Source organism: Capra hircus, chromosome 11, assembly GCF_001704415.2.
Source record: "Capra hircus breed San Clemente chromosome 11, ASM170441v1, whole genome shotgun sequence".
Lineage (NCBI taxonomy): Eukaryota > Metazoa > Chordata > Mammalia > Artiodactyla > Bovidae > Capra > Capra hircus.
Window position 1 is genome coordinate 14,403,702 of NC_030818.1, and position 27,231 is coordinate 14,430,932.

General features: G+C 33.3%; 1 protein-coding gene across 2 annotated transcripts in view; it reads right to left on the minus strand.

The window, feature by feature from the left end:
• MEMO1 (mediator of cell motility 1) overlaps positions 499 to 27,231 on the minus strand; it is a 111,523-nt gene continuing 84,790 nt past the window's right edge. The window contains exons 7-10 of one of the 2 annotated variants that reach the window (XM_018055087.1): positions 20,702 to 20,844; positions 12,693 to 12,769; positions 2,530 to 2,634; positions 499 to 1,180 (exon numbers count right to left, since the gene is read on the minus strand). In XM_018055087.1, the coding sequence (XP_017910576.1) occupies positions 1,049 to 1,180; positions 2,530 to 2,634; positions 12,693 to 12,769; positions 20,702 to 20,844 (457 nt within the window). In that variant the 3' untranslated portion in view covers positions 499 to 1,048. The remainder of the gene's footprint in view (positions 1,181 to 2,529; positions 2,635 to 12,692; positions 12,770 to 20,701; positions 20,845 to 27,231) is intronic. The other variant, XM_018055088.1, reaches the window with a different exon arrangement.

Consider the following 27,231-nt stretch of genomic DNA (forward strand, 5'->3'; position numbering starts at 1 on the left):
AAGAAAATCCAGTGGTTTTCTGTTGTTATTGTTAATGACTTCTTGCTAAAAATTCAAGTAAGACAGTCAAACTGCTTGGAGCACTAAAAAAGCATAGCAGCAGTGTATGGTCTGCAATGACTTGAGAAACACTAAGAACATTCTTCATTGTTTCCTCATTTGCAGACTACTGCCTATCAAACACTATCTGAGAATTACGGAACTACATCTGTGTTCTTTACCAATCTTGAATTTATATTGTATTATAATATAGTCATGACACAAAGTGATGTCACACATAAAAAGGCAAACTGTATGTAATTTTAAAAACTAACTTTAAAATATGACTCTATTATCTGTGATAAAAAAAATCACATAAATATGTAAAATATAAAAATACATCCTAACATACTTTTACATAAGAACTAAAGTTTACCACTTTTAACATAAAAATTCTGAAATGGAACTAATAAAAAACAATTTTCATATGTACCACAGAGCAATAAGTTTAAATCAGACTATTTTGAGTTGTGTAGCCCTTTATTAGCAACTAAAATAGAAGGTATCTGTTGTACAATATGGGTAGTAATTGACTATAACTGGAGAATTTTATATTCTAATACAGATCATTTATAAATGCAACTTCTTTATTAAAAAGCTTCCACCCTTTTTGTTTGTTTGTGTACAATTTGCAAAACTATTCTGAAAGCAGAGTATATGTGCACAAGTCTGCAAAGAGTGCAAATTAGGATATGGTAAATGCTTCACAAGTTACTTTCAAAAAACTGACTGCCACAACTGTGCCTTTACATTGCCTGTTTTTTTTTTTTTTTTTGATCAAAATATTTTGATGCCAGCGTTCCTTCCACTGCTCTAAACTATAAAGCATTTTTTTAATGAGTTGAAATTAAGGAAGGACTACACCTACTAGAAAAGAAGAGAAGAAAGTTCTATTAGTTTGAGGTTTCAGAATCCCCCCAAACCAGGACCAGTATCTTGGTAAGGGTTAGGCTGGGACCCTGGACAGAGTATGAGTATGTGCAGATGGCATTCCTGAGGATTCAGAGCTTCAGTGAACCGTGAGTGCTCCAGCTGCATAACTCACTGAACTGTCTTGCCAGTTTCTACACTGGCTGGACTGGGCATAATTCAAAAAGGAAAAGCTCATATTCATTCCATTCTTCTGCAGCTCTGTGATAGCCTAGGAAAAGAAAAAAACTGGTTATGACAGACATCACATAAAAAAGTGAGCACTCTCTGAACGCACCCGTAGCTTAACTTTGTTCACTTCACAAACGAAGCCTAGATCCCTCCCACTCTACGTTTCTTGGATTTTTCATCACCTCACATTAAACAGGAAAAAGAAAGGATTCTTTATTTTATTCTCTCAAAGAACATATCCTAATCTAGCTTCTTGATAAACATCAGTCATCTTCCACTTTATCCCTCCCTGTATTTAATAAAGCCACTTAAAAAATTTTAAAGCACAGTATTTTTCTCTCTATTCTCTAAACCAAATCTTGCCCACTTTCATCTTGAAATGTTGGGAGTCTTTTCTTTGTCTGACATTGATTAAATTTTAAACGTATATAAGTTCAGTACCAAATCTAAGAGGTGTAATTTAATCTAACTGCAAATTGGTTCATCATTTATTTTACTAAAATTTTACTTAGTGAAGTTTTATTTGATTCAATTCAAACTTTAGTAAATTAGTATAGATTAGTCTTGTTTAAATTTCAAAGATCAATTTAAGCCTTTAACAGGCTCTTACAGTCAATACTGCTTAAGAGGAGACCTTTCCTAAAAATCCTCAGTGTACTATCTTTCAAATTACAGTACAGTAATGCTAGACTTTCAGGTTTCTACCCTAGACTATTCTAGACTACATTACCAATTCCATGATTTCTCTACCTCTCCGAACAATGAGCCCATTATTCCTTCCTCTTCCTATTCCTGAGTACACATTTTCTTCTTTTTGAGTCTCACATTTTCTTCCAATTTCGGTTTTATTAGGGAAAAAATTAATGTTATTTTCTCTTTAGAAAGTCCAGTTAATCAAAAACTTCTGCCTCTTTACCAGTCTTTAAATGAAATACTATTGTCTTTGTTATAAGAAGAAAAACATACCATTTGCCTTGCTTTATTAAATTATCAATATCTAAAACTCCAGCACAGAATCTTCCACTTATTTTTCATGGAGTCAAGAACACTAAGTAAAACCCCAAAATTAGTAAGACCATGTTTACTTTGGTTTATATTTGTAAAGAGCATACTGGAACTGGCTAAGAGTCAAGAGGAAAAAATGGGTTTCAACTCTAAAAAACTCTCTTTATTTGAAAGAAAGTCTTGGCCAGTCATACAGTGATAAATAACCTTAAAAACCAAAACAATAAAATTTAAATTATCTTAAAGGTACTAGAAAGAAAATTTATTACATATACCTAAAACTAAAGCTAATAAGCTGTCACAGATGGTATCAATTAAGATATTCCAAAACATAATAACATTAAATTTTTTTTTTTTTTAAAAAGGCTTCCTAAGGATACTCACATTTAATAACACCCCAATGGGATGTCTTCCACATATAGTATTATGGTATTTCTTCAAGTAATTGCTAAAAGATACAGGATCTAATTGTTCTATAATACTCATACCCTAAAAAAAAAAAAAAAGAATGAAAGAAAAAGAAAATAGGACAACTTATTATTTCCTAATTAAATTTAATTACATTTTAAAACAGCTACTTAAAGCTAATGAACATAATTTTTCAATAAAGAAAACACATTACTTAGTGAAGTTGATACTTCACTCATTTATCCAAGATAATCTCATCACAGTGAACTCTCAACAATACACACATTTTATTAACAAAAACATTTAATCCCCAGTTTAGTTTTCTCTAACCTCCTGGGATGTTTCTACACCACGTTTCCCAGTTGTCACTCAGCTCACAAATCCTCAAACATTTCAGGATTTTATATTTTTCATATGTGTGTATACACACAAGATTTATACAAGTAAACCTGTTGTGAAAATTTTCATACAAAATCTAAAATTAGATTTGATATATGGTTATTTTTCTCATGTCTGTTATATAACTCATACCACTGACATAATCACGAGCTGATTATAATTTTACTACTTCCATTACATATACATAAATATCAACAGTGTGTAAGGCATTTTAATTATCAGTGATTATTTAGGTATGTGATAAATGATACCACAAACTAAGAAAATAGTTAATATATTTTTAATCAATTTAAAGCTCATAACAGACTGATAAAAGCTTAAGCAAAATAGGTCTTTACAAACAAGCTGAAAAAATAAAAGTTCTCTCTCTCTTAAACTAGAATGTTTTGTTTTCAAAATTTTAACTGAGAATCAAAAATTTTTTAGACTACTATTGAAATGACCTCTGATTTGGACATTTGTTTACACTTAATTCTGTATTCTGCAAATGCCTTCAAATGTGTTCATAATACTTCAATATAGAGCAACTTTAACTCATCTGAATCAAGCAAATAAACCAATGATTCTAAATTCATTCATTCACTAACTACCTCACCTTATTTTCTTACCCAGGTAAAATACTTTATACTTATGTTCAATAAACTGGATTAATATCCTCTGGGAGAAATGTAAATTGTGGTTAATTAATGAATCAAGTGACATAATTGTGTCTTTTTTTAACATAATTTGTGTGTTTTTTAATTGTATTTCAACATATTTTAACAAGCACAATGTAAAAGTATCTACAGTAATCAGATGAACACTCATCTGGAAAATGATAGCAGTTAGCAAGTGACATAGTACAAATATTGCAGTGGCAACATTTAAATCAAAATTTAATTTTATAAAGAATCTTTCACCAGAATATCCAAGTTTTTCATAAACATTATCATATTTTTTACAAATATATCTGAAAGATAAGCCTATGTGTGTGTAGTCAACTTCCAACTTCTTGCACATCAATTAGCCACTCTCAAATTTATCCACAACCAGTGTTTAATGCTAAGTTGGTTTTCTCCTGTCAACTAGGTGACTTCCAGGTCAACATTCTCCTAGAGAGAAATATGAACTAATTTAAAAGTTAAACCTAAGATAAACGATTAGTATTATGATTTTGGTACATAGAAAATCACTCAATATGTTTCTAAAGCAAATAATAATACCAAGATGGAATTATAAATCTATTCCATAAATATAAATAATCAAGGTCTAACTCCCTAAAGATGAAGAAACTATACATTAAAAAGGTTAAAAGCATGTCTCTAAATTTCTAATTCTAGGCTCCTTCTCACTTACTTACTCTACATCATACAGAATAACAAGAGAAATATCAATAAATCTTTAATACTCGCACATAGCTACAAAGGGTATACATCTTGTAAAAGAATTTTCAAAACTCCTGGATGAAGTCTAGGACAGCTTACCCTAAATCAAATTCCACTTTGTAATGAATTATGTAACATTAAAGGTACAATGTGTACCTTAATATTAAAATCTCAAAGCACTCTGTGAATAAATGTATCATATATATATATATATAAACATGAATAACTCAAAGAGAAAACTAATTATCACATTTGTAGAAGACAAAGAATTCAAAGCAAGTGGCCAAGAAATTTCACACAGAAAATATAAAATTATAAATGTAAAGAAGACATTACTAAATAAAGTGTTCAAAATGAAGATACAATAGTTAAATTACAATCCAGAAAGCAAAAAATTGAGGTAATGGAAGTTAAGAGATTAAATTTAAAATTTTAATTCCCTGAAGTGCACTGTGTACCTACCAGGGCAAGAATCAATTTTATTATACTCAATTCTCTGACAAATACAACAGTTAAGAGGTATGCCTTTTTACAAATAAGGGATAGAAAAATTAAGGCATTTCTCATGAGTGAACCTCTCCAACTAGAAAATTCATAAAGTATGCAAAAACAATAAAAATGATTAGTACAACTGCAAAATGGAACACCCATTAATTAACACAGAACAGTGACAAATAAACTTTTGTATATATTTATGTTTTGATTCTAACAATTCTGAAACTACTATTACCAAAATCCAAAGAAGATAAAAAATGCCAGTTTGATGCTACTGCCCAAATTCCAAAAAGATGAAAAACAAAAGTACTTCCCAAATATGCCTAAAGAAGTCTTCTATTTCTTAAAATACTGGAAGAGATGATCAGTAAATCTAATGTCCAGGTGACAGAAACCTTGGTAGGGCCTGGTATACTGAGAATTTGAACTTAATCTAATAGGAAGCAGTGAAGTGGGTCACTACCCATTCAGTTCTAAGATACAAGAAGACATTATAAACACCAATTGCCTACCCATCACAATGACCATATGAGTTTCTGAGGAATTTAGCAGCTTTGGCAAGAAATCCTCAGATTGAAAGCTAACTTCCTACCTCGAAGGGAAGAAGAGCAAAGGGAATCTATCATTGTGCTGACTCTCCAAGTAATAACTGAACGTTTGTAATGTCAAATCCTACCTGGTCATCCTAAACTGAACAGGCAGTTCACCTAGCAGAGCTGCAAATTCAGAACTCTAATAAGATAACAAAGGTCTTCCCTTTTTAAAAGTCTACCTATATATAATAAATTACATAAATTTTATTTAATTTTAAATACTATTACCTAGAAATAATCTCCCTCTAAAGAAACAAACACCAAAAAGAGTAGCAAAACATTTTTAGAAGTCTTTGAGAAATAAGAACTGAACCATATCTTTCCATTATTAACACATAACTAAAACTACATTATCATATCATTAAGACTGTGGCCTTATTTTTTTAAATAAGGATACACATTTATGTTGGAGAGATGGGCACACATTTAGGAAGATGAGGTAGGAAAAGGAAATATTCTAGTTTCTTTAAGAGGTACCAAGATAAAATCTTATAATGAAAGAAGTTTTGGGGGGGAAAAAAACACTCTAAACATAGCAGTGCTAAGAACAAATGTACTAATAAATAGCTACCTTAAGGAAGATATTGTAAAACTAGCAGCAACTACTAAAGAAACCACCAGGCTAAGTTCAAGAGAAAGAAATGTGAGGAGACAAATATGAACAATTTCACTTTCAAAAGACTAACAGGAAGAAAAGAAGTTAAAGTTCAAAGTAAATAAAGTGACTATTATAAATCTGGAAGAAAAAGAAGTTAAAAAGATGACTACAATGACATTTTCAGATTCTCTCTGCCAAATCATAAATGCCAGTAGCCATAAGGAAACACCGGTCTACATCAAAAGCAGTATGGAAAAATAACCTGCAATCAAATATATATAAAACATGTATAAATGTGGCTGCTGTTCCAAGTATGTAATCTAAAAGGTTCACAGAATCAACATCTTAAAATGTGCTCTGCTTTGGTCACTATACAAACTGAAATTGCAACATACTAATTACCAAAACACATGGCCAGTAGTCAGTAACATTGTAAGGCTTTCAGAATCTACATCTCTTACAACTAGTTACTTTTTTTCTCCAAACTACAACATTTGAAAGATTCAGCTTGTTTTCCTATATATTTTTCTTTCCTTATGTGTTTTCTTCACATAATTAATTTCCAAGATATCCAAATGCTAGACATAAAATTTCTCCCATCAAAAATCAGCAATTTTGATTTTGGAGCCTAAAAACTTTATTTTCTAACATTTATTAACTACGTTTAAAAAGACTCTTCTGATAACAAAAAAGGCACCAAAACTTAACATAACTTTCCCCAAAAATCTAAAATTTTATAATTTTATACTTAAAAATAATCTTTTCACTCTATCAAACTTTCCAAAGGTATAATTACAATTCAGAATTGCTAACATTTTTGCAATACGCGTATAGAAGTATCCTACTATATTCTGCTCTGAAAAGATTGATATATAGAAATTATGATATTAATTCTTAAAGAAACTATTTACAACATAAAACGATACTCATAAAAAGGAATATACAGTAGGATATTCACCATTTGGTCACATAAATCAATTAAGAAAACACACTGCATAAGAGCTGGCATAATAGTGAGTGTATAAATATACTTACATGTATAAAATCTTATATACATAAGTATATGTATAGAGCTAGCTATTCTTGTTATTTTAACCCATTTATTCTAACTCCCAGAATGGATTTATAACTTGAATTAACAGCATGCCAATTAAAAAAAAAAAACAAACACTTAAGAGTCCTTTCAAAATTATATAGACATATATTACAGAAGTGTTTCAATAAATGGACCACAAAAATCAAGTTCAAGTCAAATATTATATCAACTATTAAATTCAAGCATATTAAAATGAAGCAAATATTCAATATTTATTCTGAAATTATATTCCAGGCTATTTAAATAAAAATTTTAAAGCTAACCTCCGATAATTTTGGACATGTAAAGTAAGGTAGATTTGGAATTCAACCTAAAGCTTATTGGTTCTACTGAACAAAAATTTCTGAAAGTTTCAAAGCCTAAGAAGTGAGCAGAAGAGGCAAAAAATTTCAGAAGTTACAAGAATCATGCCAATGGGTAAATGTGACTCTTCTTGCTCTTCCTCAAAGTAAGTAACCAGGGTCTAGTTATCCAACTGATCATACACATCAAGAAAGACAAAGCTAGTCCTTTTAATATAACCTAAAAATCAACAAAGTTAAAAGGCAGGCTAAAAGAAATGTTAAATATAGATGTCTGTAATATACAACATACACAGAGAACAATAATATTACTTAAATATGTCCTCTATTCTAGAAAATTCCAAATGATGCTATTATATTCAGTAACTTCAGAATACCAGGTAAACCAATGTTTTGAGGACATTTCCCTTGTGCTAAAAGCATCAATTCATTGATTGATGAATTCTTACATTTGCAAAATTAAATGCTATCTGATTAAAGTCCACAGATTATTTACATAGCTGAGTAGAAAACAAAGGGAAAGAAAATGAATAGGAAATTCTATTTCAACAGATCAGAGTCCATAATAGGCTAGCTCCAACTCACCTTCAAAGATGGTTTTGGAATACAGTTGTTTGGACTCTCTCCATATTATTAAAAGGGGATCCCCAGGGGCAGGTATGGGCAAGTCTATTTTGAGAGAGTTCCACAAGTGATTTCAGTTGTAAAGACGGGGTTGGGAATTACTGCAGTAGACAATCCCATCTCTGCCTTGGCTTTGATTAACAACTACCTGTTGAGAACTCCCAAACTTACTCCAGATCTCTTCTCTGAGCTCCAAACCAATACAGTTAATCCATTAGCAAAGCTCTGTTGAATACAAGAACTCAAATCTATGAACTTCTTTCCATCTTCACTAATACCACCCTGGTTCAAATTACTAGCATCTCTCCCCCAAACTCCTGCCAATGCCCACTGTTACTACTCCTGATCCTTTTGCAGAATCCATTCTCTATACAACCAGCAAAGCAACCTTTAAAATAATTATTTTATTATTCCATCATTTCACTTCCCACTGTATTCACATAAATTTCCTATCCTGGAAGTTAAAGCCCTACATTTCCTGATCCCCTGCCCACCTCTCTTACCTGAGCTGTATCATTCTTATCCCTATAACCCTGACCTCTTCCCATCATAAGGCTGTCACAATGGCAGTTTTGTCTAGAATGTTCTTCCCTCTGATCTACTGAGTTTGTTCCTTCTTATCATTTATAACTCAATTTAATGTTCCTCCTCAGGAAGTCTTTTTCCAAGCATTCAATCTAAAGCAGCTTAGAATTATATGCTTTTACAAAACCCTGTTAATATTTTCTGCATAGCACACATCACTTTTGAAAACTGACTTATATAGTACATTCTTAACTCTTTAAAAAAAAAAATATGCGTCTCCTCCAGATAGAATAAAATTTCTGTGAGATCAAGTGAGCTTATTTATTGCCTTATTTTCACCAGTGCCTAGAACTTTAAATGCACTCAAAAATATTTGGTGAAAAGAAAATCCAAATGCCTACTTGCCTGATATCTCCACTTGGATGCCTTGCTATTTGTTATAGCAAATATAACATATCCCTAATATTTGAATTTATGATCACCCTACCTTGTAAAAAAAAACTAGTCCTATCACCTTGTGATTCTGACCTAAGTGAATAGAATGAAGATATAGCCAGCAGCATAAGCCAGAAAATTAGGAAACATCTTTTTTTTTTAATTTTTAAAAGATTTTTTTATAAATTACATCCCATATACAATTATTACAAAATACTAACTCTATTCCCCATGTTGTACAATACATCCTTATAGGCCTATCTTACACCCTATAGTTTATACCTCCCACTCCCCAACCTATGTCGCCCCTCACCCCCTCCCCACTGGTAACCACTGGTCTGTTCCCTGTATCTGTGAGTCTGCCTCTTTTTTGCTGTATTCACTAATTTGCTGTATTTCCTGGAAGGAATTACCCTTGATACTTCCTTCTCCTCCGAGTTTTATCATCAGTATGTCTCTAAAATATACTGGACACATCCACTCTGTCCCTCTCTCCCCCATCACCAACCCAACCAAATTACCATGTCTCACTTGGATAATCAAACTAGTCTACTCATTTCTCCTCTGGCCTACGTCCAACCCATTTGCTGCAGTACAGCTATATGATCTATTCACATACAGTCTTCTTTTATCACTTTCCTATTTGATATCCTTTAAACAGCCTGTTCTAGATTCTCTAGCATAATTTCTCACTCTCTCTCATCCACTTAGCCATTGATTTGACAGATACACATACCGAGTACCAGAAACAGGGTGATACAAAATAAAGATCTTGATCTCATGAAGCTTACAATCTAATAGAGGAGGTTTTTACCAACAAATCAACAAATATTAAGTCACACAGTAATAAGTACTAAGAAGAAAAATAGAACAGGGTAAGATTTTACACTGTGTGACGGAACAACAAAAGGTCTTACAATGGTAGATTCCCAGATCACTCAGTAGTAAGGAATCTGTCTGCCAATGCAGGTTTGATCCCTGGGCCGGGAAGATCTTCCCTGGAAGGGAAGATCCCCTTGAAGAGGAAATGGCAACCCACTCCAGTATTCTTGCCTGGAAAAATCCCATGGACAGAGAAACCTAGCAGGCTACAGTCCATAGGGCTGCAAAGAGTCAGACATGATTGAGCACATCATGGAAAGGTCTTAGAATAACTGTTCACCACAGGGGCTTAGTGGAAAATTGTGGGCATACTTCTAGATGCTCAAATGCTCCATCATGTCCAACTCTTCGCAGTCCTATAGCCGGCCAGGCTCCTCTGTCCATGGAATTCTCCAGGCAAGAATACTGGAGTGGGTTGCCATTTCCTATTTTAGGATATCTTCCCAACCCAGGGCATATTTCTGGGTTGTGCCAATAACCAGAAGATACTACTGGGGGATTTAGTGGGTGACAACCAGAGATGCTGACTGTCCTGCAATACAGGACAGTTCCACACACAAGGAACTGCTCTTATCCCTTAACACTTTCATATGTCCATATATGAGAAAAAACCTGCTTATAATTATCTATACTCTTAACACCATTTTACATACAAACACAAAGATGTTTTGCATGATTTTAATACACAATAGATTTCCCAAAAATAAACTATCATATAAAGTGAGGGAAAACTATACTTTGTTAAATTTACAGTTTTCCTAAGAATTATTCACCATTTTAGAATTGATGAATTATTCATTCACCCATGTAACTTGGTAATGTAAGTCACAAATATAAACATCTTTAAATAGATGTTTGTGTATAGCTGTTGAATTAATGATACTCTCTAAGTATCTAACTACTCCACTGTCTCCTCGAATAGAGTTGGTACCTGGGCATGTACATTATCAAACATATATTAATTTACTATAAATTACTTTTCCTTTTATTTCTTCCTCAGATTACAATTAGGGTATTTGTTTAATTTAATTATGTACACAGAAAGATTATATTCACCAACTCAATCATTTGAAAACTATTTGCTGGGCCCCTACCTACGTTTCAACAGCTAGTCTAAGCACTTTGGATACATTCGTAAAGAAAACATATATCCTTACATAATAAATAAGTGAAACGTTTAGTTTTTTAGAGGAAAAGTAAGGTGGACTGTGGATGCTGAAAGGGTGGAGTGTAAGATGTGCCAGCAGGCCTCACTGGGAGGGTGAAAACCAAGCAGTCATAAAGTAAGTGAGACAGTCCAGTGCAAAGGGCACAAGCTCTAAGCTGGGACACATGTATGGCATCACTGGGGAACGGTAAGGAGACCGGTGTGTCCAAAATGCCTCCTAAACACCTTACATCTCTATATTGTAATGGCTTCTTTTCTAAGTCTACTAGATGATGATACTGTAGGATCAATTAAATCAGAGATCATGCTTTCTCTTCTTAGTATCTTCAATACTTCATATAGTATTAGAATACAGTAGACACTCAATAACCATTTGCTTTTATGAAGAAAATAAATGACATAGAACCGGAAAAGTTTTCTGAGGCAACTGAGAACTAAACCTCAGAACAGCAAGATTAGAATAGTAGCCAGAAAAGAATTAATTGACCGACATGACAATATAATAAGGCCAAAAAAAAAGTCAGTGAATTAAAATTCAAACAAAATTTCAAAGGCAAAAGTATTAGGCCATAATCGGATTTAAAGTAACATGATAAATTTAAATATGATAGAATCTCCTGAGTAACTGCATTTATTCCATTTGGCTTTTAATAAAATAATACTACTCAATATAATCTACTTATAGCTTCAGATCCAAAATCCTTACTAAAATGTTTTTCTATTTTAGACCAAATATTCTTATATTAAAACATACCCAATAAAGCTTATCACAAACTGGCCAAATTGATTTTAAGATTACGGAGGGAAAGGTTGATAAGAGTTTAAAGATAATTTAGAGACTAAGTCTCTCCAAGTCTCTCATCTTAGAGAGACAAATTGAGGACTATAAAACTGAAACAATCTGTTGAAGATCAGAAAAAATTAGTGATATATTTGCTAGATTTAATATTCCATTATGAGTCGATACCAAAATGATCTGCATGTCTCTAAAATATCAAATATTATCTAAAATATTAAATACTAAATATTAAATATTAAAGCAAGTACTCTGACCACCCTACCTCAAGGAAAACTTGAGGTTTTGACTCAAGACCTGCAGGATATATTGACTGCAGGTTTTGACTCAAGATCTGCAGGATATTTTGACTGCAGATTTTGACAATATCTGCAGTTTTGACTGCAGGATCAATATCTACTGTATTCCTGGGCTAGTAAAGAATACAATAATGTTTTAAAATTCTAATTTAAAATGAATCCAAATTCCATTTAAGAAAAACCCAAATGGCCAAAAAATAGAATTAAGTAATAAAATAAACTTAGAATTTACTATGGTTGCTTCTGCTTAACAGTAAGTAATTGCATTAGTATCCTACTGTCCCTAAATCCAAGACATTCCCCAAACAGTATCTAAAATCTGTATCTATTCAAAGTATAATTAATTAATCAAATAAAATTAAGATGAAGGAAATCTCTACTAATAGAACAGGGATTATTTTATAATCAATATCACATGATTACAATATATATTTTGCACATTTAAAGATAGGGAAAGAATTATCAGCCCATTGTATACCTTAACATAATAAGTCTTGAGTCACTAATCTGAAATTAAAGAAAAAAATCTTAGAGCAGTAAAACCCCACACCTGAAGGACTTACCATTTTATCTAGATGTTCAATGGATCTATAAATCTCCCCCTGGGATTCATCATAGTAACTGTAACGGAACCTTTGACCTTGAAACAAATATCATGTACAAAATAAAATAGGGAAAAATTAGAAGCTAAAAAGAAAGCAAGCGCTTACCAAATAATTTCAGTTCTCATGGAAGGCAAAGCACAGCTTAAGCCTCTGAGAGAATGATTCCCAAGAGCCCTTGTATGTAAAAATAAAAGGCATATTTGGGAAGGTAATAAAGAAATGATATATCATCAGTGTTTTACAAGGTTAAAAACTATTTCAAACTGTAAAACCTTAAAGTCACAAGCAATACAAAAGACTAAGGAAAAACAGTTTAAAAGTTAGAAGCATTGTTAAAACATATTATATCGGTCTATAATGGAAAGTAAACCCAAAGAACATGATTCAAGAAGACTGGCTTAAGGAAACTATCTCAGTATAACAAACCAATGAAAGGTTGGCTTTTGTTGTACAAATGCAAAGATTTAATCTCTACTATAGAAAATAAAAAAAAGTAAGTCAGAGATATATGTGGCTTGTATAATTTTTATGATCTAAATTTTAAAATTTATGTCATTGTTGCAAATGTTAGAAAACAATTAATACAAGTGCCTTTAAGTAGGATACACAAAAGTATAAATTTAACAAGTAGTTCTACTCTGACAATAAAGTCTCAGTAAGGGTTCAAGCACAGAACAATCAATGCTTAGTTATTCTCCAAAGAAAAAGAGGGTAAATGGAAGAAGTTTAAGAAGGGAGAAACAAAAGGCTCAGGAAGTGAATTTTGCTTCCTACTATGTTCATATAAAAGCCAAAAGTTAAACATATTCATAATTAATTACAGATTATTATTCAACTGATTATGTTGTATTTCAGATATATCAAAACTTGTTTTTCAGCAATGCCTTTATTTTCAAGGATTCATTATTTTTATATTCCTTATTTTCAAAGATGCACCAAAGTGCAATTCTGAAGGCATTAGAGTACACTAATCATGTACACACATACCATGCGTCTTTGTGCTGAAATTTTACAGCAAAGCTCACATAGCCAACTATTATCCTCGCATCTGAGAAGATGGGTTTCTTTGACTAGATAATTATGATTTTTAAGTTTTCTATTTATCTCACTAAAAAATATCATCTTACAGATCACGAGCTACGTAAAATTATAAAACCCTTTGGATGTCCTTTTTGAAACTACACATTACAGTTTTTAACATTTCATTAACTTGTTGATGCTACTCATCTCTGATAGTCACCTTTCTACAATATACCATATTTCCTTAGCTTTCACATATTAACTTTTCACATACATTAACATGTACAACCACTCAATGTGGCAATTCTTATTTCCCCCCACTTCCCCACCAAGCACCATTATTAAATCAATACTGCATCTTACAATTCATGATATCCTAGAATCAAGCAATAGGGTTCTGAGACAATTACCTGCATTTTGAATATTAACAACCTTTTCTGGTAAACACTGGAGATTACTGTATGTTGCTATAACTATCAGATCTATTACAGTTGTTGAACTAAAAAAATTCTTAAACAGTGACAACTCTATCACACAATATCTCTATTTTAAACAATTCATCAGACATTTCCTTCAAAACTTAAGAGTTAGGTACAGCTTTGTTTTCCTTTAAAGAATATATGTACTTACTCCTACCTAACACGCGTTACATAATTTACTCTATTTTTCCTATTTGCCAGGCTGCTCTCAGAAGGTTCAAAGCCAAATCTAAAGTCTATCATTATAACTTAGTGATTCAATTCCCTGGTACTAAATTTCTACTTTTATTGCAAAGTTCTTTTGATAAAGCTGCCTCACATCGTCTGTGAAATGAATAAACAAACAAATAAACAATCCTGGACAAGAAAATTCTAACTCACTGTCACTGTAATTAGAGTAATATTCTTGGATGAAATCAAGATGAATATTCTTTGAACCTGAGCTGCTTCAGGTTTTCACTAATACATTCTCTTTTTCTTACTTCTGACAATAACTGTTAGTTTTAGTTGTCAATAATCCCTGTTACTGGGACATAATTGTCTTATCTCAAGATGGCCACTCTCAAGTGCAGAGAAAAATGTGTGTACTTTGTGACATTTGCTATTCAGAAGTCTTTTCTACTTATTTTCAATTTTAGAGCTCCTGTTTCAAATTGCTGAAGTTGGTTAAACCTGCCCTAATCATACGTCAAAAGTGTAACTATATTTTAAAATGCTATCTTATTCATATGGACCATTTTTAATGTAACTTTCACTTAAAAACTACTTCTGAAGACAGAAGTACACCCAATGTTTAAAATAAGTTAAAATACTAAATCAACATGTGATTTAGTAAGAACGACAAAATACAAAGAAAATCAATGAGCAAATGTTTTAATATTTTGTTATCTACTTTTTGCTATGTTTCAGTAGCCATCTCAAATTTAGTAGCTGAAGAACTGAGTAGAAATATTTGATACGCACTGAAGAATTTGTTAAGAAGCTAAATTCACACGTCTATAGCTACTACATTGAAAAAAGCATCTTACTTGTAACAGCTCAAACTGTCTCATGATAATTTAACTATATAAACATTCCAAAATTACTTCAGTAATTCATTCTGGTCAATATACTTGGAGAAAGCATCAAATTTAAAGTAAACAGTTGCCATTATCCTAACCTAAATGCATTAATATGTACATACGTATGTATGCATATACATGTGAAAGCACATGGGTACACACACATAACAAGTTTACTTAAACACCATTTGGAATTTGAATTGAAAAGATTTTTTTGCTTCTAATTATTAAAAATAAAGTTTGTCAAGATTTTATTTACTAAGAAATAAAAGAAACGACACTAATACAATACATTGCTCATTAATGCACCTTCAAATATTGTTCATTTAAAATATATTATGATTTCATGTATCTTATCAGTTTTGCTTTACAGTATTTCTAACATTCAGTAAAGCTTATGCATCTAAAGTGAACAAATACGGCTGCCTATATGCCTGGAGAACTGGACGTGTGAACTTGTATATAAGTATGAATTAAGCATATCACATAGTAAGAGAAAATTACTTACCTGAAACTTATCCTTTCAGAAGGTACACTGGGAAAATGGATTCTTTGAGCCCCTGTTTCAACTCCAAGTATGAGCTTTCTAGCTTTAAGAGCCATTGATACTGCCCCTAGGGGCAGCACAAGCTTTGGAACTCCCCTAGTGAGTATGTCAGTAGTTTCTTCAGGTGCCTTCCCTCAGTTCTTTTCAAATTCAAAAGATGAGAGGAAAAATAACCCAAGAAAAAAATCCTGTAAAGCAGAAACCTTACTCTTTGAGGGAAGGAGGGTAGCTCATTTGTGAATCCATTCCAGAGCACGCTTTCTGAGAAAAAGAAATACAGGTAAGTAATTTTCCCATCTCCAAAGGTGACTGGTGATTAATGAGTGGATTCACAGAGTGTGGAGAATAAGCTCCAGGGATGTCTGTTTAACACACAACAATCAACTAATGAGGACAAACATAACAATGAATGGTACAAGAACCAACACTACTTTTGAAATACCTCAAAACAGAAAGTAAAAAAAAATATTAACCATCTCAACATTAAGCTATATACTAGATTGCAGAAATAAACAATGAGCTTGGAAAGTTGTTCTATAAAGCCCCCAAAAGATCAGTGAGTAAGACAGACTTCCAGACATATGTCCAGGAAAAACTGTACTATTATACATTTACTTAATCACTTTATATGTTTAAATATTTGAGTTCAACCTCACAACACCTGTGAGATAAGACTATTAGACCATTCTACACTAAGGACCTAAACTAGGGACATTTAACTGAAATCACTACCAAAGAAAAAATGTTTCATAAAGAAAATATTATCTAAGTAGCATCAAATAAGGTATTCATTTTTATAAGCAAAATACTATAGTCCTTTCATTCTGAAGTCTTAGTTATAATGTAAAAGTACTGGCTTTATCTCAAACTTGCAAAAGATCAAAACCCTAAAAATGTGAAATCACTATGTACCAATATTTGTGAAGACAAATATAATATCTTGAATAAGATATATTTCAGGAATTAGCTAACTTAAATCAATTTAAATATTTAGAAAATAGTAATACCCAAGAGACTAACAACAGAAAGGGAGAAGAATATGAATAATCATATACTAATACATATCAAACTAGAAATGCCAATTTTAAGAAGTGACACATATTTATTAAAAATTATGTAAATATACAAATGCAAGTTTACAGATAAAAATCCAAACCTGCTGAAGTGACTGTAGTATAAACCTTATTCACATTTTAACAAAATAATTTATCATTAACTTTTACCAAATAAATTTATTGAAACTGATTTGAAATTAAAACTATCATTTAAAAGGAAAATTATTTAATAAACAGAAGTGTGAATCCACTTTAAAGAATCAACTTCTGTTAAATCCAGTTTCATTTAGAAACTTCTCAGAAGTTAACTGAAAGTTATGTTAATGAAAGCTGTCAATAATCTACATTTGAAAGTATAAAGTTTGGGATGATCAGGAAAAAGCAAGTATTAACAGAATATATGGAAAAGAAAAAAAATAAAACTCAGGAAAACAGAATACAAATTCTACTAACTAGAAAAACTAAAAAGTCCTGACCACAGACAAAATTCTCCATAATGGAGCCATCCAACAGGATGCGGACTTGGTGAGTAAGTGCACAATGTGTGGGGACAGCATCATTTAACCGTGGTAAAAGTCAGATTCGAGCAGCAAGTGTCCTTTCGCTTCTGTTACTCTTCCTGATATTCAAATGTTATCAGAGAAACACCATTTGGGGCTCCCAAAAAGCAGGGAGATTCAAATGAGGGGACAGAAAGACAGGGCACAATAGAATCTAGGTTCCAAACTGTCCCTTTGCTTGTCTCACCCAAAAAGAAAAATTGAGAGTATTTTAATCTATTTTCTTCTTTCTCCAATATCTCTTTCAAGTCTAAACAAGAGCTAAGTGGGATCAGAAAGATGAATCTCTTTAAAGCAAAACACCCCTTTAAAAAATTAATTTTTATAATGGACATTGGCTAACAAATAAGGTTGACAAGGCAAAATCCTTCCAGTTACACACATGTAGGTCTCTCAACTGTCTCTATCATCAAGTTTTTCATTTTATTTTTCACAGAACCTGGACTGAATATAAAGAGAAACACCCGCTAGAAATAAAGATGTCGTTACTGCCAGTACTCTAACATATTATTTAACAACAACAACAAAAAATCCCACTGTATATATCTGAGCAATTGGTCAACTACCATAATCAAGTGACTTCTCTTAAAAAAAAAAAAAACCAAGCTATTCAGAAATGTGAAGTGTGTTAAGAGCCTAACTCAATGAAACTTTTAAGATCTCTAAGTACATGAGAAAATTAATCTTTCCTGTGAAATGATTCTGAATTCAGTGTTATCATTACTTAAGCATGATAAAATCAATCCGCATAGTATCATTAAAACAAGAAGAAGAAACTAAGTACTGTAGTCATGAGAAAAGGCTATATTTTTGAGATGGAAATTCCTGTTCATTCACATAGGAAAGAGGACCAGCGCCACTAGAGCATGAATTTGAAAAATATGAAATTTAATTTCTGTAAGTAAACACAATTTAACCCATAACTAGCCAATGGTTTATATTATCTCAATAGGCATGTAAAGGAGAAAATAAAGCTTACTTTACAAGAATGGCAGTCACTATTGCATTGTAGAAAGGAGTCTACCAATTTTGGAATAGTGTCCATGTAACTCTTTCCACTTACTCTCAAACCTCCATCAAATTTCCTAACAAATATTAGTATACTGCTTTCCATAAGTGCAAAGTAGGCATTTAATGAGCATTATTAGTGACAGTTATACTGAAAAAATAAACACTTGGAAAGGTTCTATTACTTAACCACTAAATGTAAATATAAATATGTTTTAGTCTCTTGACAATTCCAATAGCTAACATTTACCAGACTGGAAAGTTTGACTTCTTTTTTCTAATTATAACCAGAAAATTCAATCCTGCAATTTAAATGCCAAAATTTTCAAGAAATTAGTAGACTAAATGGCCTAAATAATTTTCTGAAGATTTAAATAGATATAAACCAAATTTGTTTTTCTCTCTCTACATTCTACTTAAACACAGTAGCGGACTAGGATTTGCTTTATAATCACCAATGAGGTAAAAAAGGATGAGTTCACACAAAAGCAACATTAAAACATCTACTCGTCTTTTAGAGATTTATGTTGTGGTTGTACTATATCAACATTGAGGGAGAGTCTAGGCCCTGAAGAATACTATCATATCAGGGAAGTGAATTATTTAAATCACGAAGTGATTTTAAACAATTCAAAGAGCCTTAAAAGTGAAGAGGAAGGGACACATGCTTTAGGAACTTTAAATTTCTAAAACATGCTTTATTCATAATACTAAGAAAAATAGCTTCCCCCCCCCCAATAATGATACTTCCCAGTTTTATTACTAAACTTCAAAATCCCCAAGAAAAGAACCCTTTCAGATCTAAGTAATACACTTATATCCATAAAAAATAACTTCTGCCAGAGGTAGCAAACCAACTAGCAAATAGAATTTGTTATTAAAGAACCCTGAGAGCCTCTTAAGGAATTTGGCGAGGTAGCAGACAGAGCTACCTGCGTACCCTAAACCAGGGCTTTCAACCTCAGCACTATCGACATGTGGACAAGATAATCCTGCACATTATAGGATGTTTACCTAACAGCTTTGCTGGACTCTACTCATTAGATGCCAATAGCATCCCCACCTCCTTCCCACTCCAGCTATGAGGACCAGAACTGTCTCCAGGCTTTTCCAAATGTCTCCTGCGGGGATAATCAGCCCCAGCTGAGAAATCAGTGATAACAAAATATTTATCTATACCATTAGGGAGAATGTTTCTCTTGAACTGAAATCTCAAGGCCACACACAGTGCAGCATGATGTAAGAGAGGAAGAAACCAGCCTATCTAGGCCTGATAAACGTAGAACCAACACTGGCAATCGATGACAAGACGTGTAAAGGCCAGGGTTCCCTATAGCTCATTAAAGGTGTTTTTCTGGCCATTATGTAGCTTAAAATTTATGGTGTTGAGCCTTATGTTTTCACCATAATCAAAGAAACAGCTGAAGAATGAACAGATATTGGCATCCTTAAACCATTAAATCAATAAGTCAAAGAGTGTCCTAAAACGAATAGGATTTAGAAACATTCTATCACAGTAATGGGTAAATAGAACAAACTGTATCCGAAGAATTCAAGAAAAAAAATTCAACCAAAAGAGGCATCCATAAACATCTCACTTCCTTTATGATCTATTCGCTGTGAAGCTTCTTTATTTTTTTTAATTCACAATAATAATAAAAATCTCTTTGAAGTTCTTATCCTTATGAACCAGTGAAGACCACAGTGCTAATAGCTAACATGTTACAATCTTTGGAGGATACTTTGGAGGTATAATCTTCGGAGGCAACTATGGGCAAAAATTAAGCACCAAAGGCAAAAAAAGAAAGTAGAAAGGACTAATTACAAGAAAAAAATGTGGAGCAAGACTGGCATAGCACACAGTGCTCTTCTTCGTTCTAAAGAACATCTGTTTTATCTGCCAAACACTAACTTCAGAGAATCTATCACACAGCTCTACCTAGAAATGGGGTTAAAAGATCTTAACTCCTACTAACCTAAGTGTCTAAGCAAGGATGCCCTCACAGTGTGAATCCAATTATACCAGTCGCCTTTGGAAATGTATCCATAATCCCCTATTACAGTCTCATCCTTTTTAAATGACCAAGAGTTTTTCATTCACCTTTATATATTATTGCTAAAAGTGTAACTTTCCAAGGAAAGTGATAAATAACTGAAGATCAGAGCTTAGAATGAAAAGATACCTTTAACCACAAGTACATAATTTCTACCATGAAATGTTAAAATCTAGAACTTACCCCAATGGCAGAAATCAGAAGAAACCACAAAGAGATTACTAGGATCCGCTAGGTATTTACTGAAGAGTTTTCCGAATTCCTGTTCTTTTGACTCACTCAGAGCTCCAACCAATACAGGAATAATGGTAAACTCATCCTTATGGCTTAAAGAAAACAGAAAGGGAAAAAAAAGTCATTTAAGAAATATAATAAAAATAGATTTCCAATGCTTGGCACTAAAAAGTGGAACATTTATTAACAGTGGTATGGATAATATACATAATGTTGTTGAATCCTTAAAATCTATAAATTAATATTTAAAGAAAACCATTTAAAAATGAGAAGTACAGAATATTAAAAATATCTATGTAAATTAAAGAAATGTACACTAGTTCTTTAGATAAAGCAGCTTGGTAAACGAAGCTATTTTACTACTAACAATAACATCAAATATAAAAGTAAGCTCATGAAATCACTATCATCAATCTTCTCAACTACCCAGAAAAGCTACAATCATCTCTGCCCAATGCTTCTGCAGTTTAAAAGAGCATTAAATTTTTCCTTACTTAATTTAATTCTGATTGTAAACACCACCATTTCTGGCACTAGCTCTATAAACCTGCCAACTGAGACCCACAAAACTTATCTTGGCTCCCAAAAGATTCACCAGCTGCACCTCACACCTAAACTAATTAAACAGATATAGGACAGTCTGAAGATACAACTCAAATTTCACTGGCATCTAGGATGGACATAGAATTCAAGGAAATAGGTATTAATTTCTGGCAGCAAGAAAAAGATACCACGCCCATCCACAATGTCTATAGCATATTTACAAGTCCCTTTTTCACTCTACAGATTGAAAGATTTATGGAAAAGGAACAAAGCAAATTAAGAATAACCGTGACGGGCTATAGAAACAGACCTTTAAATTTTTTCATTGTAGTGAAATTTAACTTACATATATCCAATATTATTTATATTCTAAATGACCCCAGATTTGACATTGTAGAAACATGACTCATGCTTGTCTGACTTGTTCTGAACAGGATAAAAAAAAAAATCTTATGATAAATGGTTTTTAATATGATAATCTGGCACTTAATTGATATAGGACAAACAGAATTTATAGAAGGGTCTGTAAAAAAAAAAAACAAAAACTAGGTTTAAGTATTACCAAAATAAATGTTAGCTCAGCTTCATAAAGCTAAATTCAGGGCACCCAAGCGCCTCCCCCAAAAAGGCCCCCTTACCCTTGTCAATTGCGAAATAAACAGATCATACAGATCTCCAGTCCCTCTGCAATGCAGGGGCTTCTTGGGCAGAATCTGCATCTATGGAGTAAGAAAAAAACAGGAAGCTGGCAGAGGAAGCTGCCATGGGATATCTCTTTCTATGATTCTTACCACTGTGCTTCACAACTGCGTGAATGAATAGGGGCTTTTCAGTAAGGTAAGAGTGATTATCATATGAAAGAAAAGAATTTGTACTCTAGCAAAAAATTCAAGAAGATTGTTATGAGTTGTTCTAACTTCAAGTACTACCTACATAAATAAAAACACTAAGATCATTAAAATGAAACAGTAGGGAAGCAGAGTATAAAAAAAACAAGAAGTCAGAAGAAATGGGTTCAAGTACTATCTCTATCACATACAAACAAATGTTGATTGCAAAGGTAAGTTACTAACCTAAAAATTTATCTTATTTGTAAAATGATCATAATTACAATATCTAATTCATAAAACTGTTAAAAAGTGAGGAATACTGTAAGAAAAGTACTTTGTCAGTGTTAATTTACTCTGAAGAAGCATCACAAGTCTACTCTCTAAGAGCCACCAAACCACTCAGTTAACCTCAGTTTGAGCTATCTATACAGGGGTAAAAGTCTCATACTACTGAGAAATCCAACCTTTGAATTAAGATTCATCCATCTACCTCTTTGCCATTTCGCTTTTTGAAAAATTATTGTTACTACTGTTCTCTATCCCCACAAAGCATAAATCAAAGAAGACAGCATTTGGCTTTGAAATGTGACATTCCTATAAAAAGTCCAGAATCCAAGTTGTGAAGCTGGTCTTCCCTAGCGAAAGAGTATAAAATCTTGCCCTCAAAGAACAATTATAAAACTGTCCAAAAAACAACCATTTTGTGCTCTGAAAATCAAGCAAAGGCCAAAAAATACAATGAGAAGAGTTAATTCCTGAAAAATAACGTTTTTGAGAAGAACAGTGCAAGCCTGGCACCTTACCAGGAACTGCCTCAATCCTCCCTCCTTCAACATTATGGTAAATGCAAGGTGAGGCTGGCCATGAAAAACCAACAGCTTTGCTGTTGAAGGAGCCTGTCTTTGGCTTGGGGCAGAGAGCAGAATACCCACACCCAACAGGAAACAGAAAATCCTGCCACTTTTGTAGCCTGAAATGACCACACCATTTGAGCCAAGCCGCAAACCTGAGGACTACCTAGAAATCTAATAGGGAGGTCCTACGAAGGAAAGAGCCATATAGGGAGGGACAGGATAAATTCACAAATTCTGAGAAGATGCCCTGGCTGAACAGGAGGCAGCACATGTATGCAGGGGAGGTCCAGAAGGCTGAAGCTCCACCCAAATGCCAGGGAACCGGGAGGATGAGAGCAAGCACAAAGGCGAGTGGAGACCTGAGGGACAATAAGCTCTTACACATCCCTGGCTGCCTGGAAACAAGGGATGCGTACAAGCACTGGGAGACCAGAGAAGACCCAAGAGAAAGAAAAAGAGGCAAACTTGAAAACTTCTAATGTTCTCCCCAAAACACTCACAACCCACCAGCACACGGTGAAAGCTATATAGGCCCAAGGCATTTAAACACAACTTCCAAACAAACAGTAGCTAGCACCAAGCAGTGCAGACACCAGGGAGAACTCTAGAAAGTCGAGGTGAAAACAAGTAAGAATGTTTTAAAAGCTGAGGAGATTCATCAATAGCCAAACACTGGAACAAAGATTCTGCAGACAGAGTCTATGAAAGGTACCTTTTTAAAAAAATGAGGGCTTCCCTGGAAGCTCAGTGGTAAAGAATCCACCTGTCAATGCAGGAGGTTCAAAAGCTGGTCCAGGAAGATCCCACATGCCTCAGAGCAACTAAGTTTGTGTGCCACAACTACTGAGCCCGTGCCCAGCAGCCTGGGAGCTGCAACTACTGAAGCCTGCAAACCCTAGAGCCTATGCTCCACAAGAGAAACCACTGCAGTGAGAAGCCCATGCACCACAACAAAGAGCAGCCCCTGTCTGCTGTGACTAATAGAGCAAGGAAGACCCAGGACAGCCCAAAATAAATGCATGCATGAATGAAAGCATCACCACTATCATCGGAAGAAAAAAATTGATAAAGTTACAATAAAGTTGCTATAATATACTGTACTATGTAAAGGTTCAGTTTCAAAGAAAAAAAAATTCAGAGCCAAAGAACAAGGAAACTGTAACCCATTCTTGGGAGCAAGGAGAGAGCTAGCAGAAGCTGTATTCAAGTGGAACTGGATATTAGAGTCAGCAGACAGATTTTAAAGTTATTATGTGCTCACTCAGTCGTGTCCGACTCTTTGCAGCCCCATGGACTGTAGCCCACCAGGCTTCTCTGTCCATGGAATTTTCCAGGCAAGAATACTGGAGTAGGGTATCTTTTCCTACTCCCGGGGATCTTCCTGACCCAGGAATTGAACCCGCATCTACTACACTGGCAGGCAGATTCTTTACCACTAGCATCACCTGGGAAGCCCCTAAAGTTATTATAAATATGTTAAAAGAAATAAAGGAAACTATGCTTTAAAAAGTTTAATGTATACATATATACAATGACTACAGCAAATATCAACAAAGAAACATAAACCATTAAAAAGAACCAAAGGGAAATTTTAGAGTTGAAAAGTATAACTGAAATGAAAAATTCACTATATGGTCTGAAGAGGAGAATCAATATTACATAAAGAATCAGTAAAATTAAAGACAAAATAAGTTATCCAATCTGAAGAACAGAGGAAAAAAAAGACTGAAGAAAAATGAATAGAACAGTGGAGACGTGTTCACAACATCAAATACAATAGGATGCACACAATGAGAGTCCCACAAAAGTTACAGGAAAAAAATCAGAAAAAATAATGGCTGAAAACTTTCCAAGTTTCATGAAACATTTATCTAGAGATCAAAAACACTCAACAACCCAAAGTAGGTAAGTATAAAAAGATTTCCAACCTAGATACAGCACAACGAACTGACGAAAACCAAAGACAAAGAGAAAATCGTGAAAGCAGCAAAAAGACAATGACTCATTACCTACAGGATAGTCTTTTCAACGGATAGTACTGGGATAATTGCATAATCCATAGGACAAAAAGTGAAGTCAGACCTTTACCTCGTACCATACACAAACTGGATCACAGACACAACTATATTATAAGCTAAAATTGTAACACTTAAGAGAACAGGGTTCAGCAAACATCTTTTGAAATGGGCCATACTAGGTTTTCTGGGCTATACAATCTTTTTAGCAACTTCTCAACTGCTACAGTAAAGAGAAAGCAGCCATAGTCAATAGGTAAATGAATGGGTGTGTCTATGCTCTGATAAAACATTACAGTAACAAGCTGTCAGCTAGATATGGTCTGCAGATTGTGTTTGCTGACCATGTTCAAGAAGAGAAAATCTATGTAACCCTAGATTAGGCAAAGATTTCTTGATATCAAAAGTGTAATCCATACAAGAAAAAAAAACAAATAAAGAAATTGAATCCATCAAGAACATTTGCTCTTCAATAAACACCATTAAGAAAACAAACAGATAAGATATACCATGGGAAGAAATCTTGGCATATCAATAAAAAACTTATGTCCAGAATACAAAAATCTCTCATAACTAAGTAAAAAGATAAATTATCAAATTAAAACTAGGGCAAAATATATGAACAGACATTTCACAAAAGAAGATACACAAATGACTATCATATGAAAAGTTGCTCAACTTCACAAGTCACTGGGGAGATGGCAAACTAACACCACAGTCAGCTTACACTACACATCTGTCAGAAGGGTTGTAATGTAAAGACTGACAATACCAGGTATTGGCCAGAATATGGAGAAACAGAACCCTCATGCTTTGTACCCTAGAATATAAAATGGTCCCATCACTATGAAAAACACAGACTTATCATATGACTCAGCAATTCCATTCACAAGTACCTATTCAAGAGAAATGAAAACATATATTCATATAAAGACTTGTACAAGAATGTTTATAACATTATTCCTAACAGCCAAAAATGAAGATGATCCAAATGCCCATCAACTGGTGAATGGTTAAACAAAATGGGGCACAGTCATACAATGGAATATCCACTTGGCAATAAAAAACGAATGAACCGTTAATACACAATGCAACGTGGATGAATCTCAAGAACAGTATGCTAAGTGAAAAAGGACCGACACAAAGGACTACATATTGTATGATTCCATTTATTTAAAATTTCCAAAAAATACAAATCTACAGAGAAAGAAGGTAATGGGTACCTGAGGTTGAGAATAGAAGCAGAAATTGTCCTCAAATGAACACAAGGTCTCTTTTTTGGGTGATAAAAATGTTAAAACTAGATTGTGAGGGACTTCCCTAGTGGTCTAGGGGCTAAGACTCCATGTGCCCAATGCAGGGAGCCCAGGTTTGATCCCTGGTTAAAAAACTAGATCCCATATGCTGCAGCTAAAGATCCTACATGCCATAACTAAGATCCAGTCCAGCCAAATAAATAAATAAAAATAAACAAAATATTCTTTTTAAAAAAACTAGATTGTGAAAATGTCTGCACAAATCTATAAACTCATCAAAAATTTTATAGGATATAAATTCATACTTCAAGCTTCAATAAAACTGTCAAAAAAAGAAAGAAAATCCATCTCTGCTACCTGCAGCAGGTTACTTAAACTATCATCTGTCATCCATAAAAACAAAGTTAATAAAACCCACCTTACAAAATACCTACGAGCACTTTAGTAATACAGATGAAAGTTTTAGCCCTTCTTTTTCTGTCCTATGCCTTAATCCATGCTGTGGAAAATTATTGTATCCAAGATGTGTAACAAACAAAAAAACTGAAATCACAGAACCAATAGTGAAGCACTCTCCTTAAAAACAAACAATATCACTCTATATCACCAATGCTTTTACTGGTACAGAGTACAAAAAGTCTAAATTCTAATGTAAATATTCTAACATAAAAATGTGAATTCTGTAGCTAACACAGTTCTATAGTTAATGTTATAGTTAATAATACTATATGAACATCTGAAACTTGGTAAGCGTAGATTTTAAAAGTCCTCATCAGAAGAAAAATATGAATTCTAATATGAATATTCTAAGTGATAAGATCATTTAAATGGCAGTTTTCATGAAATTAGCGGCATATCAATAACCGAAATCTTAAAAGTGATGACATTTTAAACTAGATCAAATACTGTATACAAATAGTTATTTGATTATTCTTTCCATGGCATTTATTTGAACATTTCTCCTCTGAACAACATTGATGA